A 17806-nucleotide genomic window follows, 5' to 3' on the forward strand; every position below is an offset into this window, starting at 1 on the left:
GAGAAAAAATTAAAAAAAATATATATAAACAAGATATTTACCATCCCACTTTAAGCAAGATTTCTTTCTAAAATTGCATAGGTTTTAACAACAAAATTTATCAATAAAGGATTATATTCATCATTCAATCAATTAAAGCTAAAATGATACAGCTCGCCATAAGAATTAAAAAATAATAATATCATACCAAATAATTTCCTTCTAGTTAAGCGCAAGATTTTTGTAGAGCTGGTAAAGAAACTGTGATGAAATACATCAAATTTCTCAATAAAATATTTTCCCAAATAAAATTCAAGCATGTGAAAATAATAAGGCTACTGAAAGTTAAAGCTAACTCCTTACCTCTACCGACCCTTCCACAGATGAGAAACTCTAGACGAAGAAGAAGCAGAGCGATCCTTAAAGCAACCCTTGTGAATCCCCTCACAAGCACCCCCTCACAAGATCCTCTCTCTCTCCCACTCTCTCTTTCTCTCCTCAAGGTCTTCTCAGGTCAAGGCAGCTGCCAAAGGTCTTCAAAAATGTTGAATAAGAGCTCTTAAATAGAAGAGCTTCAAAGGAGCTCATTAATTGCAAGTAGCCGACTTTATCGTCCAGGCCGATATGGACATTGGCCTGGCCGATTAGTACAAATCCAATCAGATCGCCCAGAGCATCGCCCTGGATGGACTCCTGGACTATAGAAATTTGGCTTGATTATCCTGGCCGATCTCACAATCGTCCTGGCCGATCAGTTCAAATCAGAGAAAAATCGTCCTGAGCATTGCCCTGTTTTTGAGCTGGCCGATATTTATCATCCTGAAGTAACTTAAGGTTTTTGACTAGATCGTCCTGGCCGATCCTGCGATCGTTCAGGACGATATGATCGTATCAATCATCCATAATTACTCCCTTGATTTTCTGATCAATTAAGGCATAATCTGAGAATTTCATCCAGGCCGATCCTGGGATCGTCCTGGCCGATAATTTAAAAATACAGTATACCTTAATTGTCTATGGCGGCTACCTCTTTCTATTTTGACCTTATTGTCTAGGCCGATAAGTTAATGAAGGCTGCCTTAATTAAGAATCCTTATTTAGACTTTCTATTTTAAGCCTGATCGTCCAGGACGATGTGAATATCGTCCTGGTCGATATGAGTAAAAATAGAAATTCTAAGTCTCTCAAGTGTGTGTGTGTAAGGTTACTTATCATCAGTCTCTTTGACCATTACAAGTAGACTCAAAAGGTGAAAAACAAAAGTACAGACTGACTCAACCCTAAACCTACGCAATCCTGAACTGGCTTCGTCTTGATCGTCCTATCTTCGATTCCTAAAAAGTTAGAAGCAACAAGTAGTCCAAGAGAAATAGTATTTGTCAATCATCAAAATATAAGTTATGAAAAATAGATTTGCAACAATCTCCCCCTTTTTGATGATGGCAAACACAAGTAGAAAAATATCCAAAAAAGTCCATTAGAATTTCAAAGTTACAAACTTTTCCTACCTTACCCTACTCCCCCTTTTGTCATCACAAAAAGAGGGTCCAGATACAAAAGAAAACACCACAACAAACAAAGACTAACAAGCAAACTAACTAAAAAAATAGGAAACAAACAACAGAAAGCACAGACTAAAAGAACGAGGGACCCTGATCATCTGATGGAGGTGGTGGAGGTGTCTGCTGAAAGTAGCTGGCAAGTGTGGTGAACTGAGCATTGAACCAGGCGATGTCCTGGTCATACTGTTGCTGCTGGTGAGTAAGGAAACTGTCAAATCGGGCTAAATCCTCAGTGCGGTGCTGCTCGTAGTGGGAAATGTCCTCAAAGTGTTGCTTCTCCTGTGCAGCAACGTAGGCGTCAAAACGAGTCTCCCAACGATCAAACCTCTCTATCAACTAATCAATCGGTGAGTGCTGGTGGAGAGGAACAGGATTAGGAATGGGAGAGGGAGCGGGAGCCTCCTCCTCCCTAGCCCCCCGACCTTCCCCATCTCCTGGGTGGAGACGAGTACTATGAAGGGTGGTGAAAGAATTGTTTGAGTAGCAAGGAGGATGAAGGTCAGGAAGAGCAGGATATTGGAGATTGTATTTGGTTTCAAGAATATAGGCTATGATGTGTCCTAAGGCTAGATTGGGTTTTCTCTTATGGCCTGGATCGCGAATAGTTGTTAGGTGATCGATGTAGCGAAAGAGTAGATCAGTGGCATTGAATTCTCTCTGGGCTATAATGTAGAAAGTAGTGAGGGAAAGTAGAGGGGTGATGTGGATTCGGTCCCCGGCTTTTGGAATTATGGAGGTGCGAAGGACATGTTGGATTGTCCTAGCATCTTTGACTAAAGAGCTAGTCTCTCCAACATGGAAAGGTGCATTGGTTTGGCGAAGGAAGTGATTCGTCGTGGACCAGTCAAAATCAGGATCAGAGGCGATTAAGTGCAGCTTATCCCCGGTGGTGGATAGCTGTAAAAGATCAACACAATCCTGATATGTGATTTCGACAGGGCGTCGATTCACATAGGAGGTCAGGGCTATGAAGGTGGGGTTAATGCGCAGGCTTGCATAAAATTCATGGAGGAGTTCGGAAGAGAAAGGGACTGTGAGAAAATTATTTAATCTTCATACTTTATTTTAAAAATATTTAACTTTTTATTTTAAAATAGCAAATTATGAATGATTTATTAATTTATAAAATTTATTATAAAATAAATCTATTTTATTTACATAAAGAAAGAAAAAGGAAAGGAGAGGAGGATTTTTAAAAATAAAATATATTTTATTTAGATATGAAAGATAATTTGCTTTATTTATATTTTGAATATTCTCTTTCAATTAAATCTGTATAGTCGGATATTAGGCCGCCCCGAAGACCGGGCTAATATCCTTCTAAGAATTCTAGAGAAAGAGAATGACAATTCACTTTCCTAATCAGGTATGGTGTAGGGAGTATATAAATCATCCTAAAGGATGATTAATCTCTTCCCTATTTACCTAATTAGACTAATGAATCGTTAACTCATTCCTATAATCAAATATATATACGATATTTGATGTACTCGTGAAAGCAAATCAGATACCTATCTATTTCTTGATTATAAGAAATGAATCCAAAAAAAATATAGATAAAGCAGGGTTTTCTTTAAAAATAACTAAATCTTTATTTTCTCACACGATTTGTTTTATTTATATTTAGGATATATTTCACCCTAATACGCTCTTATTGATTTTAAAGGGAGGATCAGTACAATCCATTCTCCTAATCAGGTGTAGTATAGAGAATATTCAAATCATCCTGAAGGGATGTCGAGTATATTCTCTAATCGACCTGATTAGATTAACGAATTGTAAGTTCATCTCTATAATTAAATATAGAAGATATTTGATTTGTTAGTGAAAACAAATCAACTATCTATCTATTCCTTAATTATAGAAATAACTCCTAAATGTAAACAAAGCCTAATCTACTTCCACAGATCTTTCCCCTACCTTAGAAGAAAACTTAGGTAGGGTTTAGATTATTCTGGGATCTAGACTCCCTACAGGGGCAAGCCCCTGTAGTTAATTACATCTCCTAAGAGAACACTCTCGATTTAAATTAAGACTAATTGATTCCAAAATTATATATAAATTTAACTAAATATTTGGGCTAATTTAAATTTCCACGATCAGGCTTTAGATTATAAAGTTATTGACACTGAATTTGAGGGAATTTAGAGTTGATTAGAAAGAAGAATGTGCAGAGAGAAGTGTATACGATCTGGACTTACCACCTGCCTAGAGTGGGCTGCCAGCTAACAATCCTAATCACAACAATTCGCCGATGATGCAAGACCGAACGGAGCAGGTGATCGAATCTCGTCAGTGAAATCAAATAGATGAGATCAACGGCGTGATTTCGTCTTCTCCACACAGATACCGTAAACCCTAAACCTAGCTTTTTGTTCAAACTTTCTTAAAAGATGGTAAATGGCATAAAAACTGAGATCCATGTGAAATTAAGTAATATAAAGAATGGGAATATTTTTTAGAGCTTAATATGCATTTCTTAGAAGCCTATTTAGGAACCTAAGTATTATCTAGGGTTTAGGATTTACCGAGCTAGAGGTGATGGATTTGAATTATTTAAAAAGTCTGAATTTTGTAGATTGACCATGTGTTGATTCCTTGCAAGCTCCTAGCTCAAACGTTGTTCCTCCTTGAAGTTGGTATGTTTTGGACGGAGGTGACTTCGGATCCTTGATCCTCTCGTCTCCAATAGGCTCCAAACGGTGGGAAATGATGGAGAAATGGATCTAGAGCTCATAGGAATCAAAAGAAACCTAAAGCTCTGGGGAGACTGTGGAATGCAAGATGGCTTGGAATGAGCTCTTCCCGCCTCTCCACCCTATTCCAGCTATGGGAGTTTGCTTGGACGGCTGGGATGAATCAGGGGCGTCGCGGGATGGTTCACACTGTCCCAGGTGGTTAAAGCACAGATAGAAGGACTGTACGGGGCAGGGTGAGCTGGCCACTCCCTCGTTTTGTCCTCACATGGGAGGGGACCCCACAAGCCGTTAGGGCTCAAACCAGGGCTTGGGTTGGGTTGATTTGCTCCCAGGAAAGCTTCTGGAATCGGATTGGAGGCTGGTTGGGCCTGGTCTGAGATAGATTAGGTGGTTTGGTCGGGTTGACCAAATGAGCTCAATTGAGCTCTTGGTTGAGCTCAGGAGCACGCCAAGGCTTAGGCTGAGTTGGATTAGCTCTTGGAGAGCTTCTGGAGTCAAATCCAATGGCTGGACTGGCTTGGTTCAAATTGGGTGAGTCAATTTGCACGGGTTTGATCGAGTGAGCTCACTTAAGCTCTTGGTTGACTGTTTGACCAGTCAACAAGGGTCAAGCTAGCTGAGGTGGCAATTAAAGCAGGCTATAGGTCCCATCCAATGGCTGGATGGGCTAGGATTAGGGCTAGATTCATTGGATTGGAGGGTTTGGCCATGAAAATGGGTCTTTGATCCTTGAGTTGACTTGTTGACCAGTCAACCCAATCAAGTAAAGACGGAATTGCACCTAGGTAATCCAAATGGGCTGATTAGGTGGATTGAAGGGTGATTCCAAGAGTCATGTAGCTCAATTGAGTCAAGAAAGCTTAATGGGCCCTTAATGGGCTTTTAGGCCAAAACTGGTTGACTTGGGTTCAGGGGCTGGAAATGGGCTCAACAGATTCAGAACATCATTCTGAGTTCATTGGTTGTGGTCCCAGGGTTTGGAGGGATCAATTTGGTCAAAATCACTATTTGAAACCTTAAGGATCCTCTTGGGTCAACCCTATTGACTTGGTCAACCAGGTTGACTCAGGGGCTGGGAATGGGTCCAACAGGTTTAAAACAATATCAGGAATTTGGTGGATGTGTTTTCAGGGTTCGAATAGGTCATTTGGATCAAATCATCTATTTGAACCCTTGAAGGGTCTCTTAGGTCAACCCTATTGACTTGGTCAACCAGGTTGACCCAAAGTCTGGAAAGGAGTCTAACAGGTTTGAAATGTCATTTGAAATTTACTGGAGGTGGTTACATTCAATTTGGGGATCATTTGGTTAAAAATGACTATTTGCACCCCTTAGGAACATTTTAGTCATTTTAATCTCAGGTCCACTGGGGGTAGAATTGAGTCCAGAAAAATGCAGTTTATTGATCAACATATCATGATTGATGGTCTGGAAGTGATTGCAGGCTTTGATGAAGGTTCCAGGGTCAGGATCTACTGGATGACAGGTCCAGTGGCATAGGCTGTAAATATTTGAAGGTTTTATAGCCTTTGGATTTGGATTTAGTTTTTGAGGTTAGAGACCTCAGAATGAGCTCAAATTTAGAGGGTTGGCTCTAGAGACATATCCCATCAGTATGAAACTGACAGAGCCTGAATCAGAGTCCATTTGACCGGGTTTTGAAGTTCTGAAAATTCACTGGAAAAGGTCTTTAGGACTAAGCCTTAGGACCTGAGATCTGAGCCTGGAATTGACTGGGGTTTGGATTGGCTTGAGTTTGGATTGATTTGATTTTAGATTGATTTGAGTTTGAGATAGTTTTAGGATCCCATTAGAGACCTCATACAAAAATGAGGTCAACAAATAGACCCCCAACATGTGTGATGAACTCGAAGAGTAAATCACATATGTTAGCGTTGACCGAAGTAGATCAATGCAATTTAAAAGTTGGAAACTTGATTGAGAGATTGATTTTGATCGAATAGAAAAGTGGACCTAAATGAGAGATTGATTCTCAAAGAGGTGAGGTTTGAAACCTTAAATGAGAGTTTGATTCTCAAAGAATGTGGGTATGGGAGCGGATAAGCAGGAACCAGGACCCGACCGATAGATCGATTATCGGAAAGGTTGATTTTAAACCTTAACTGGAAGATCGATTTCTAGAAAAAGCCAAAATCGAGACGGGAGATCGATTCCCGAATAAGCAGGCATAAGGACCCAACCGATAGATCGATTATCGGAAAGGTTGATTTTAAACCTTAACTGGAAGATCGATTTCCAGGAAAAGCCAAAATCAAAACGGGAGATCGATTCCCGAATAAGCAGGCATCAGGACCCAACCGATAGATCGATTATCAGAAAGGTTGATTTTAAACCATAACTGGAAGATCGATTTCCAGAAAAAGCCAAAATTGAAACGGGAGATCGATTCCCAAATAAGCAGGATCAGGACCCAACCGATAGATCGATTATCGGAAAGGTTGATTTTAAACCTTAACTGGAAGATCAATTTCCAGAAAAAGCCAAAATCGAAACGGGAGATCGATTCCCGAATAAGCAGGCATCAGGACCCAACTGATAGATCGATTATCGGAAAGGTTGATTTTAAACCTTAACTGGAAGATTGATTTCCAGAAAAAGACAAAATCAAAATGGGAGATCGATTCTCGAATAAGCAGGCATCAGGACCCAACCGATAGATCGATTATCAGAAAGGTTAATTTTAAACCTTAACTAGATGATAGATTTCCAGAAAAAGCCAAAATCGAAACGGGAGATCGATTCCCGAATAAGCAGGCATTAGGACCCAACCGATAGATCGATTATCAGAAAGGTTGATTTTAAACCTTAACTGGAAGATCGATTTCCAGAAAAAGCCAAAATTGAAATGGAAGATCGATTCCCGAATAAGCAGGCATCATGACCCAACCGATAGATCGATTATCGGAAAGGTTGATTTTAAACCTTAACTGGAAGATCGATTTCCAGAAAAAGCCAAAATCGAAACGGGAGATCGATTCCTGAATAAGCAGGCATCAGGACCCAACCGATAGATCGATTATCGTAAAGGTTGATTTTAAACCTTAACTGGAAGATCGATTTCCAGAAAAAGCCAAAATTGAAACGGGAGATCGATTCCCGAATAAGCAGGCATCAGGACCCAACCGATAGATCGATTATCAGAAAGGTTGATTTTAAACCTTAACTGGAAGATCGATTTCCAGAAAAAGCCAAAATCGAAACGGGAGATCGATTCCCTAATAAGCAGGCATCATGACCCAACCGATAGATCGATTATCGGAAAGGTTGATTTTAAACCTTAACTAGAAGATCGATTTCCAGAAAAAGCCAAAATTGAAACGGGAGATCGATTCCCGAATAAGCAGGCATCAGGACCCAACCGATAGATCGATTATCAGAAAGGTTGATTTTAAACCTTAACTGGAAGATCGATTTCCAGAAAAAGCCAAAATCGAAACGGGAGATCGATTCCCGAATAAGCAGGCATCATGACCCAACCGATAGATCGATTATCGGAAAGGTTGATTTTAAACCTTAACTGGAAGATCGATTTCCAAAAAAAGCCAAAATTGAAACGGGAGATCGATTCCCGAATAAGCAGGCATCAGGAACAAATTGTTTGAGTTATACCAGGAATTTAAAGTATTTTGTTAAAAAAAAGATATCAACACCGAAAATTTCAAATTTTAAGATTTTATTTCCTTGCAATGTTTACTGAATACATCAACTATCATAATATTTCTTAAGATATCGTCCATTGATAGGAAACATAGGATGATTGCCTTTACAATCTATAAGCTGATAAGATCCTCCTTGATAGACTTTCTCCACTACAAAAGGGCCTTCCCAAGTTGGTTCGAATTCCCCTCCCATCTTTCGATGAGATAGGATAGGTCTTCGAAGAACTAAAACCAAGTATCCTACTTGAAAAGTTCTGGGACGAACTAATTTGTCGTGAGCTTGTATCATCTTAGCTTTGTATAACTCGAGATTTTGTTGAGCCTGTAAACGCTTCTCTTCTAAACCTTCGAGTTCTTCTAATCTGAGTCTTGTATTTTGTTTTGTATTGATCTGGTAATTTACTGTAATTCTGAGCGAGGGCAGTTGGACTTCTAAAGGAATGACTGCTTCTGAACCAAAAACTAAAGTGAATGGCGTAGATTGAGTTGGAGTTCTATATGTGGTATAATATGCCCATAAAGCTTCAACCAACTTCTCATGCCATTGACGCTTATTGTCGTCTTAAGTTTTCTTTAAGATCTGAATCAAAGTCTTATTGAAGGCCTCCGCCAATCCATTTGCCCGAGGGTAATAGATGGTGGAATATCTCCAATCGATGTTATGTCGTTTGGCAAAGCTGTTAATTTTAGTACTCCTGAATGAAGGACCGTTATCCGAGATAATCTGAGGAGGGAAACCGAATCGGTACACGACATTCTCTTTGAAAAAATTTAGAACTTGCTGAGCTTTAACTTCTCTCAAAGGAACAGCTTCTGCCCATTTGGAAAAATAATCTGTAGCTGCTAGAATGAATCTATGACCTCTGGAGGATGGAGGATCTATCGGACCAATAATGTCGGTGCCCCAGCTTTCGAAAGGCCAAGAAGCGATGGTTGGATGTAGAACATTCGGGGGTTGATGAAGAACTACACCATGCACCTGGCATTGATGACAGTGACGTGCAATTTTCATACAGTCATCTATCATTGATGGCCAGTAGTATCCCATCCGTTTGATCTTCATTTTCATCTTTGGACCGGATTGGTGTGCACCACATAAACCAGCATGCACTTCTTCTACGATCTTCTGTGCTTCTGATTTATTCAAACACCGCAACCACATTTGGTCGAATGATCTTCTGTATAGGGTATTGTTAATCAAACTGTAGGATAGTGATCTTCTTTTGATCTGATCTGCTGCTGATTTCTCCTGAGGGAGCTTATTTTCTTGCAAGTATTCGATGAATGATTTTCTCCAATCTAAACCTTCGTCGTTTACTGCCGAAACAATTTTCACCTCAGTTGAACATTCTCTGCTTATGTGTTCTAGATCTATAGGAGAAAGGACTTGTCGACCTTGTACTTCTATCGAGATTGAATCTTCTTCGGGACATGCCAATGCTTTAGCCTGTTTGGCAAGAGCATCGGCTGTGGAATTTCTTCCTCGAGGAATTCGATATAATGTGACATTCAAAACCTGTTCTAAAAGATGCATCGCATACTGATGGTAAGGGACTAAGGTGTCTTTTAATACTTTAAAGATTCTCGCGATCTGATTGATAACAAGCTGTGAATCTCCGAAGATCTTGATTTCTTCAATCCCATTCAAAATAGTTAATTCTAACCCAGTTATCAATGCTTCGTATTCAGCTTCGTTATTGGTACGTGGTTATGACAAGTGATAGGAATAGTACATGATACCTCTATCAGGTGTAACGAATACAATACCAATTCCTGACTGACCGGGCAAAGTTTCCTCTGATTCTCCTTGCTGAATAGAAGCAGCACCGTCAAAATAGAATTCCAAGGTGAACATCTCATTTTTCTCGAGTTCCATGACTTGTTCATCTGGTAGTTCATCATTTATCGGGCAATCATCCTCAATAGGATGGGCTGCTAAGAAATCTGCTATTGCTTGTCCTTTGACTGCTCGTAATGGGGTAAATATAATGTCGAATTGTGATAATATCATTGACCAGCGGGCTAGTCTTCCTGATAATGTCGGCCGAGTCATCAAATACTGCAAAGGATTTATTCTGGATATGAGATTTAATTTGTGAGAAAGCATATAGTGCCTTAACTTCTGAGCGGCGAAGATTAAAGCCAAACAATATTTCTCAATCGGAGGATAATTTACTTCAGTTGGAAGTAAACGTCTACTCAGATAGTACAGTGCATTCTCTTTTCCTTCCTCATTAGATTGAGCTAATAAGGTGCCAAGAGATTCACTTAAAGCTGTCGTATACAAAATCAAAGGTTTCCCTGATATAGGAGCTGCAAGCACTGGAGGATTCATAAAATACTGTTTGATGCTGTTGAAGGCCTTCTGGCAGTTCTGATCCCATCTGAACGGGGCATCTTTCTTACATAATGCCGCGAATGGTTGGCATCTACCTGAAAGATTTGATATAAACCTCCTAAGGTATGCTAATCGTCCTTGAAAGGATCTCAATTGAGTAAGTGTTTTAGGAGGCGGCATTTCTAGTATTTCTTTAATCTTAGTCGGATCAATTTTGATTCCACGATGTCGAACCACGAAACCCAAGAATTTCCCTGAAGTGACGCCGAAAGCACATTTCAAGGGGTTCATTTTCAAATCGTATTGTCGTATTCTCTGAAATACAATTCTCAAATCATATAAATGATCGTTCCTTTCAACACTCTTAACGACTAGATCATCGACATAACACTCCACTTGATTATGGATGAGTTTGTCAAAAATCCTCGTCATTGCCCTCTGATAAGTCACTCCCGCATTCTTTAGACCGAAAGGCATGACTTTGTAACAGTAAACTCCTATCGGTGTTCGAAATGCGGTATACTTCTCATCTTCAGGATCCATCCTAATTTGATTATATCCGAATGAGCCGTCCATAAAGGAGAATATCGCATGAGAGGAAGCGATATCTACCATGAGTTCCTGTATAGGAAATGGGAACTCATCTTTAGGACATGCTTTGTTTAGATCTCTGAAATCAATACAAGCACGTATCTGACCGTTCATCTTTTTGACTGGAACGACGCTAGCTAACCAGGTTGGATATTTCTCCTCCCTAATAAAGCGTGCATCGATTAGTTTCATAACTTCGACGATGACCTGCTACTCAATGTCGAGTCGCATTCGTCGAGGTGCTTGTTTTACTGGGAATGTTTCTGGTTGAATTGCTAATTTATGAACTGCTACATCTGGAGATAATCCAGGCATTTCTTCATAGCTCCAAGAAAAACAATCCTTAAATTTGGATAAAAGTTGAATCATGTCATTTGCCTCATCCTCATTCAACAAAGAACTGATGAAAATCGGACGAGGGTCTTGTTCAGTGCCCAGGTTTATTTCTCTGAGATAATCGATCGTAGATCTGATTTCTTCTTCAAACTCTGGAGGTGCATCTCGAATTTAAAAGTCATCGATATCATCTGAAGTTTCTAAGCAGAGTTCGTTAAAAAATTTAACGTTCGCTGAAAAGAGACTATCAGATTCAAAATTATTAGAAATTACTAAACAGTATTCATCGTCGTCGAACGAACATAGAGTAGCAAATCCAATACCATGTTTTGAAAGTTGTTTATGGTATTTTCTATTCCACAGATGTTCAAATTGTTGGGCTTCGCCTCTAGTCCATTTCAACGGCGTCAAACCTTGTTTAGCAAATCTGTTTGCAGAATTCGAATACCAATCAAAAGACAGCTCTATTATCTCGTCCATAAAAGGATCATCAAGGGTTACATCGGTTTCTGGGGGTTTGCTGGTAGAGGGTATGAAATTGTTGGCTTTGGTTTCAGGGTTTAGAGGGAGAGAAGCTTTCACTTCCAACCTCTTTACATCACTTTGGGATAAAGGAGTTAGGGTAATATTTTCCACATACTTCTTTAATCTCTCCATGATAGATAAATCCGGATTATCTTCCCTAGTGACTTGGACCCTGTCCTCATCACTATCAGTTTCTATAGAAATCTCAAATTTTGGCTGATTTAGGAATTTCATATATTCTACAACCTGTGGGTCTTTCTCAAGCATATATGTTTCGTCCTCCGAACTGGATTCCAAATCAATATGTATTGCAGGTTCCCTTATTTGGATGTCTTGAGTTACATTCTCACGCATTTCTCTATTTTTCCATCCTCGACCTCTTCCTCTAGACCATTGTGCCATTCTACCACCTCTTTGTGAGGGAGGAGCAGGTGACCAACGGACATCGTGTTCGAGGTCGGGATGCTGTCCTTTTTCTTTTTCCTTTTCTTTCTCTTTTTCTTTCTCTTTCTTTTCTTTCACTTTCACTTCTTTTATTTCTACTTCAGCCAATTTGAGATTTTTAGAGAATGGTGTCTGCTTCTTAGGCAGATAGTATGAAGCATCTTCGTATATTCCAACTTCGTGAATTGAAAATGGTTGCAAATCACCTTTGATACAGTGTTCTACTCCATCGCGGGAGAATTTGATACACTGATGTAAGGAGAAAGGCACCATTCTATATTCATGAAGCTAGGGTCTACCAAGGAGAGCGTTAAAAGAAGTTTCAGAATCTATTATATGGAATTTGGCTTTGGTTTTGAAGGCTTCTAAATCTAAAAAGCTAGTGTTATTGAGCCTAATGCTCTCTCTCCTTTCTCATTGAATCCTCGTAACATCATCTTGTCAGAACTGAGTTTACGAGTATCAACCCTTAGATATGCGAGAATTTTGAGCGCCATGATGTTGACTGATGCACCTGGGTCGACGAGCACACGGGATACTTTGAAATTATCGATGGTGACGGAGATGTATAGTGGACGATTATGATCCGCTGTTCCCAATAGCAAATCTTCATCTGAAAAAGTGACACCAGGAACTTCTTTGAAATATAATGCTTCTTCATCAGAATGTGTTGAAGCTAATTGAGCTATACAGATCTCTGGATCGAGTAAAGCTTTAACTAAAGCTTCCCTCATTTCTTTGGAAAGAACCAGAGCGTCATATATGCTCAATTTTGCTGGCAGTTTTCTAAGATGCGCTAATACGTTATAATCGACCTTCGAAATCTCAGTATTCTCTAATTCTGGCTCTTGAAATGGTTGTGGTTGATTAGCAATTTCAGGGTTATCTGTAATTTGCTTCTCCTTCCCAGTAGATGCGAGTCGTGGGGGTAAAATTTTACCACTACGAAGATTGACTTGCACTACTTCTTCGGATGAGGCATTATCAATGGTCTTTATCGGTTGATCTTTGGTTGATGTCTGGGTTTCTTCTGGCGGTGCATCTGAATCTGATAGTTCTAATTCTATATTAATAGGATCACCCTCAACATCAAGAATAGGGGAGTCACTATCGTAATAGAATTGAAACTGTTTATCTGTTTCGTTCGTATTTATGTCTTGAGAGTTATTTTCATTATTATTGATGTTATGATCGGGGTATTCATCAGCAGAAACAAACATAATATACGCGGAATCCTTTTTCATTGCTTTCTTAGCCACGGGAGGGACAAAATAAAAGTCATACAGAGTTAAAGGTTTGAGCGACACATGCTCGCCATTTTCAGAAATAACTAACTTATCAGAATCTAATTCTGACTCCTTCTTCTGGTCCTTCTCCAGGACTAGTGGAGCTTGATCAGCTTTGACTTCTTTGGGCTCTATGATTGGGGCCTTATTCTTCTTCTGCTGACGAACTACTGGATCAATCGGGATGGGATTCTAAACTCTTAGAGGTTCCTGGAAAGATGAACGATATAATTTATTAAAGAATTTTTTAGAAGATTGAGACAAAGCTATATCCCATTTATCATCAGATTTTGAAATAGGAGGTTCAGAAGGCTCACCAAATATACACTTGGCAGAACCCTGACTAGGGTCAACCAAGTATTCTTTGGGTATCACGACTGTACCATCCTTATGATTTTTGTCCAGCCACTCTTTGAAGGTTATGCAATCCTCTAACTCATGACCTGACATCCGATGATATGAAAAAAAGTTTGGTTGCCCCGCCTTAGCTGCTTCTTCGGGTCTCTTGGATTCAGGTAATTTAAATCCCGGCTTTTTTATCAGACTTTTGAACATCTTCTTGATTGCTTCTCGTTTGAAAGGATAGACTTTTTTCATAAAGAATTCAAACTTCTCTTTCTGTTGTTCTTGAGTCAGATATGGCCGAGGTCTGGTTTGTTGCTCGCCCTGAGGTCTATTATATTGTTGATATTGGGGAGGTCGATTAGGATTTTCTGTCTGAATCTGCATCGGCTGTTTCCCTTTATCTACTGCAGACACTGTCCCTGACTTCTTTTCTAGCACCTTCTGAGGTTTCAACTTTTTCATTTCTAAAGAAGTTGAATCTTTGGCGAACGGAAGCTGGGAAACTTCCTCCTGAAGGTTAGAAGCTTTGTTTAATAACTTCTCAAAGGTTTTAATGGTAAAACCCTTGAGCAAGAAAGCAACTGGGCTATGAATGTTTTTTAGGAGGATCTCTATGGCGTGCTTCTCTTGTAGTTGCGGTTCACATCTCATACTGAGATTTATCCATCTCAGAATATAATCAACCAGACTTTCTCCTGGCTTCTGGGTTTCCACCACCAAATCACCAACAGTAATATGATGCTTCGCACCAGCAAATCTTTTGACGAACATTGCTTCCAAGTCATTGAAGGTATGGACCGACCCATTAGGCAGTTCCGCATACCAATCAAATGCGATCCAAGATAGACTACTGACAAATTGTCTGAACAATAGAGCGTCACTACCGCCTGCATTACAACAACTAGCTCTGAAATGAGCTAGATGTTGTTTAGGGTTTCCCGTACCATCGAAATTTTTGAAAGACGGAGGGACAAATCCTTTCGGATAGGGAACCGAATCGAATTCCTCTGGATAAGGCCTACCCTTTGAAATGGACGATGTACTGTGAACTTTAGCTAGCGCATCTTTGACCTGTTGTTCGACCATCTGTTTGATATCTACTGATTGTATCGACGGCGGTTCTACTCTTATTTATTTCTGTACAGGTTTCTCAGGTTTTTCAATCCTGACTGCCTTATTCTTGACATTCAGCTGTACTGATTCCTCAGGAGATGATTGGACTTGTGCTTGAGGAGTAGGTGGATTTTTACCTTGCATGACCGAAATCATTGTCATCATTTCCTCGAGCTTCTTTTCCATTCTGAGTATTTGCTCATCTTTTTGACTCAGAGATTTAATAAGGGTCTGCTAACTGTCTTGATAACCAGATCCTTGATACTGATCCTGAGAAGGAAGGCTTTTCAGATGTCTACGATGATTAGATGAAGTTGCTGGTCGACTGGGACCCGCTTCTTGGAACTGTACTCTTCTTTTAGCAGGAGGATAATCTCCTCTCCTTCCTCTTGCTTGAGGATGTACCTCAGTGTAGATAACATCCTTCACACTTTTCAGAAATTCGGTCTTTGACTGGCCATAGTCAATAGCACAGTCCTGGATCAGTCCATTTAATAAGTTCTTGAATTTTCTCTTCTTCTCATACAGGGAAGGGATAATAGGATCATCCCGGAATGGTGTTGGAGGAGAATGTGCTATACGTGCCACACTCTCTTCTCCAGCAGCAGCGGACAGTGGGTGAAACCTGCTACCAGCCAGCTGAGGAGAGTTGAAAAACACCTCAGTGAATTCAAGAGTTATGTTCTTAGATACTTCAGTCGGGGCAAAAACCACGGGGTTGTTCTTTGATGCTGCAGATCTTTTCGTCCTTCGCCTCGCACGATGGATCATATTACGGCGTTGAGATTTAGTAATCTCTGGGATAGCAGACGATGATCCCACTTCAAAATTCCCAAAGGCAGGGGAATCGACCACAATAGGAGACTTTCCTTTAGCCATAGCAGCTGACTGAGGATAAGTCAGGCGAGTGAAAACAGAGGGTTTGGGAGCTGCAGGGGCAGTTGCAGACCTACCCTCAGTGTTGATCTGAACAGGAACTGATTGCACAGATTGAACTACGGGAGTCATTATCTCAGTGTGTGGTGCTCAAACAGTAACTTGCAGGTTATTGAATCAAGAACCAAATTGAATCTGACTACCCTCAGTAGATTGGGATGCGGTGATGTTGATGTTGAAGATCAGTTTTCCAGACATTTTCTGTAATTCAAGGGTAATTCCAATCAGAAACTGATCCTTGAAAATGTTCGTAAATAATCTGATTGCTGATAGTTGCATTGATTGTTGGTGGAATTTTGAAAACATATTTTAAAAATTTATAAAAAAAAAGGAGAGGAGATAGTAGAACTGCAAAGGATCCTATAATTAAACAATTTCAAAAAAATTCATTAAATAAACGCCAAGTATAAACTTCAATAAATTCAATAACTAAATTCAAATAAAATCCGAATTGTTAAAACTCGCACTTTGCATTCAAATCTCATAATAAATGTCTAATATGTGTTAAAATGTTAAAGATCCCAGAAAAATCATTTATTTCAAAGTCAACAAACTGGTCAAGATTCTTAGTCAAAATTAGAGCCAAAAATAAACTTCAAACCCTTCGTAAATAAAAGTAGAAAATTCCGAATTCAGCGTACTTACCGATCTCCTGGTCCTAACTGCTCGTATTGAGGTCTAATATTTTAAATAAAATACAAACATTTCTAGGAATTTGAGGCTTAAATGTAAACAGTCAACCTTTACAAACCCTATTAATTAATATGATTAGAATAATCCAAAAATCATAAACTAAAAATCAGAACCTTTAAAGCTAACAGACAAATCTTAATGAATTAACCTTAAAAGATCAGTAATAGTCAATCTCAACCTTAAATTAAAAAATTTATTAATAACTTTTAAAAAAAACACCTTAATTCAAAAGTCTATATTCAACATAATTAATACCTCTGGGTACCACTAGGTAATCCTAGGCCTACCCTATGAGGCTATATTTACTTTAGCACATCAGGAAGGTGATGAAATAAACTTCACGACATCGGTGATGAAACAAGGTGCTTCCAACAAATAATTAATAATTATTTAAAAAGATTCAAATATTCATATTTAAACTCTAACGAAATTTTACCTTCAAAAACCTTTTCAACCAATGAACCTCCTATCAACAAACTTTTAAACAAAATGATCCTCATTATAGGACATATCAAAAACCAGCACGACCTTACCATCACAACTTCAGATGGTTTGCTAGGACAACCAAGACTACTATTTTTAGGCAGAGGCTGGTCGTTCTACTTTGTTGTGTGCCGCAGTTTTCGAGTTTTTCAGACTGCATGCTGTTTGCTAGCCCTAGAATTGATGTTATTGTTGTTTATTTTACTGGCAACTTCTGGTTGTAATTTATATGAGAACATTTATAAATTTTATATAATCAATTGCTTGAGATCAAATATTAACTTTCCCATGGGGATACAATATATAACTGTTGAATTAATGAGGATAACCTTGCCAGGATGAGTCTAGATTTTTTTTATTTTTAAATTAATATAAATTTGATTAAATAAAGTTGTTAATTCTTTGAAATGACTTGAGGCTTTGGAATGCTTGATGCCAATTGAATTCGCAAAGAGGTGAAGACATCCCCTAAAGGGGAGAGTCTTCTTTCCCATTTTGGAAGTCACAATTAGGAATAGCATTTTTTAAATTATCCAATAGAGAACAATAACACCCATATCAAGGGGAGTTCCATCTTTTCCATTTGAATATCCGGAATCGGACGAATCAAGATGATTTAGAGAATGATGAAGGATCGACAACGAGAAGAATCCCAAATCTCACAAAGTCATCTAAATTAGGATCAGAAATACCGGGTTGTAGCTTAAGTTGGGATGCCTGGACCACCTTACTTTTGCAAAATTCTGGTTTGTAATAAGCAAGGGCACTTGCATGGAACATTCAACTTGATTATTGA

General features: G+C 39.1%; 1 protein-coding gene across 1 annotated transcript; it reads right to left on the reverse strand.

Moving 5' to 3' along the window:
- Positions 1-12525: 12525 nt before the first annotated feature.
- LOC110101440 lies at positions 12526-14871 on the reverse strand. The gene is made up of 2 exons (XM_020829350.2): positions 13758-14871; positions 12526-13610 (listed from the first exon to the last, which is right to left on the reverse strand). The coding sequence occupies exons 1-2, from the start codon at positions 14869-14871 to the stop codon at positions 12526-12528; spliced, it is 2199 nt and encodes a 732-aa protein (XP_020685009.1).
- Between the last annotated feature and the right edge of the window lie 2935 nt (positions 14872-17806).

Source organism: Dendrobium catenatum, unplaced genomic scaffold (assembly GCF_001605985.2).
Source record: "Dendrobium catenatum unplaced genomic scaffold, ASM160598v2 fragScaff_scaffold_986, whole genome shotgun sequence".
Taxonomy (NCBI): Eukaryota; Viridiplantae; Streptophyta; class Magnoliopsida; order Asparagales; family Orchidaceae; genus Dendrobium; species Dendrobium catenatum.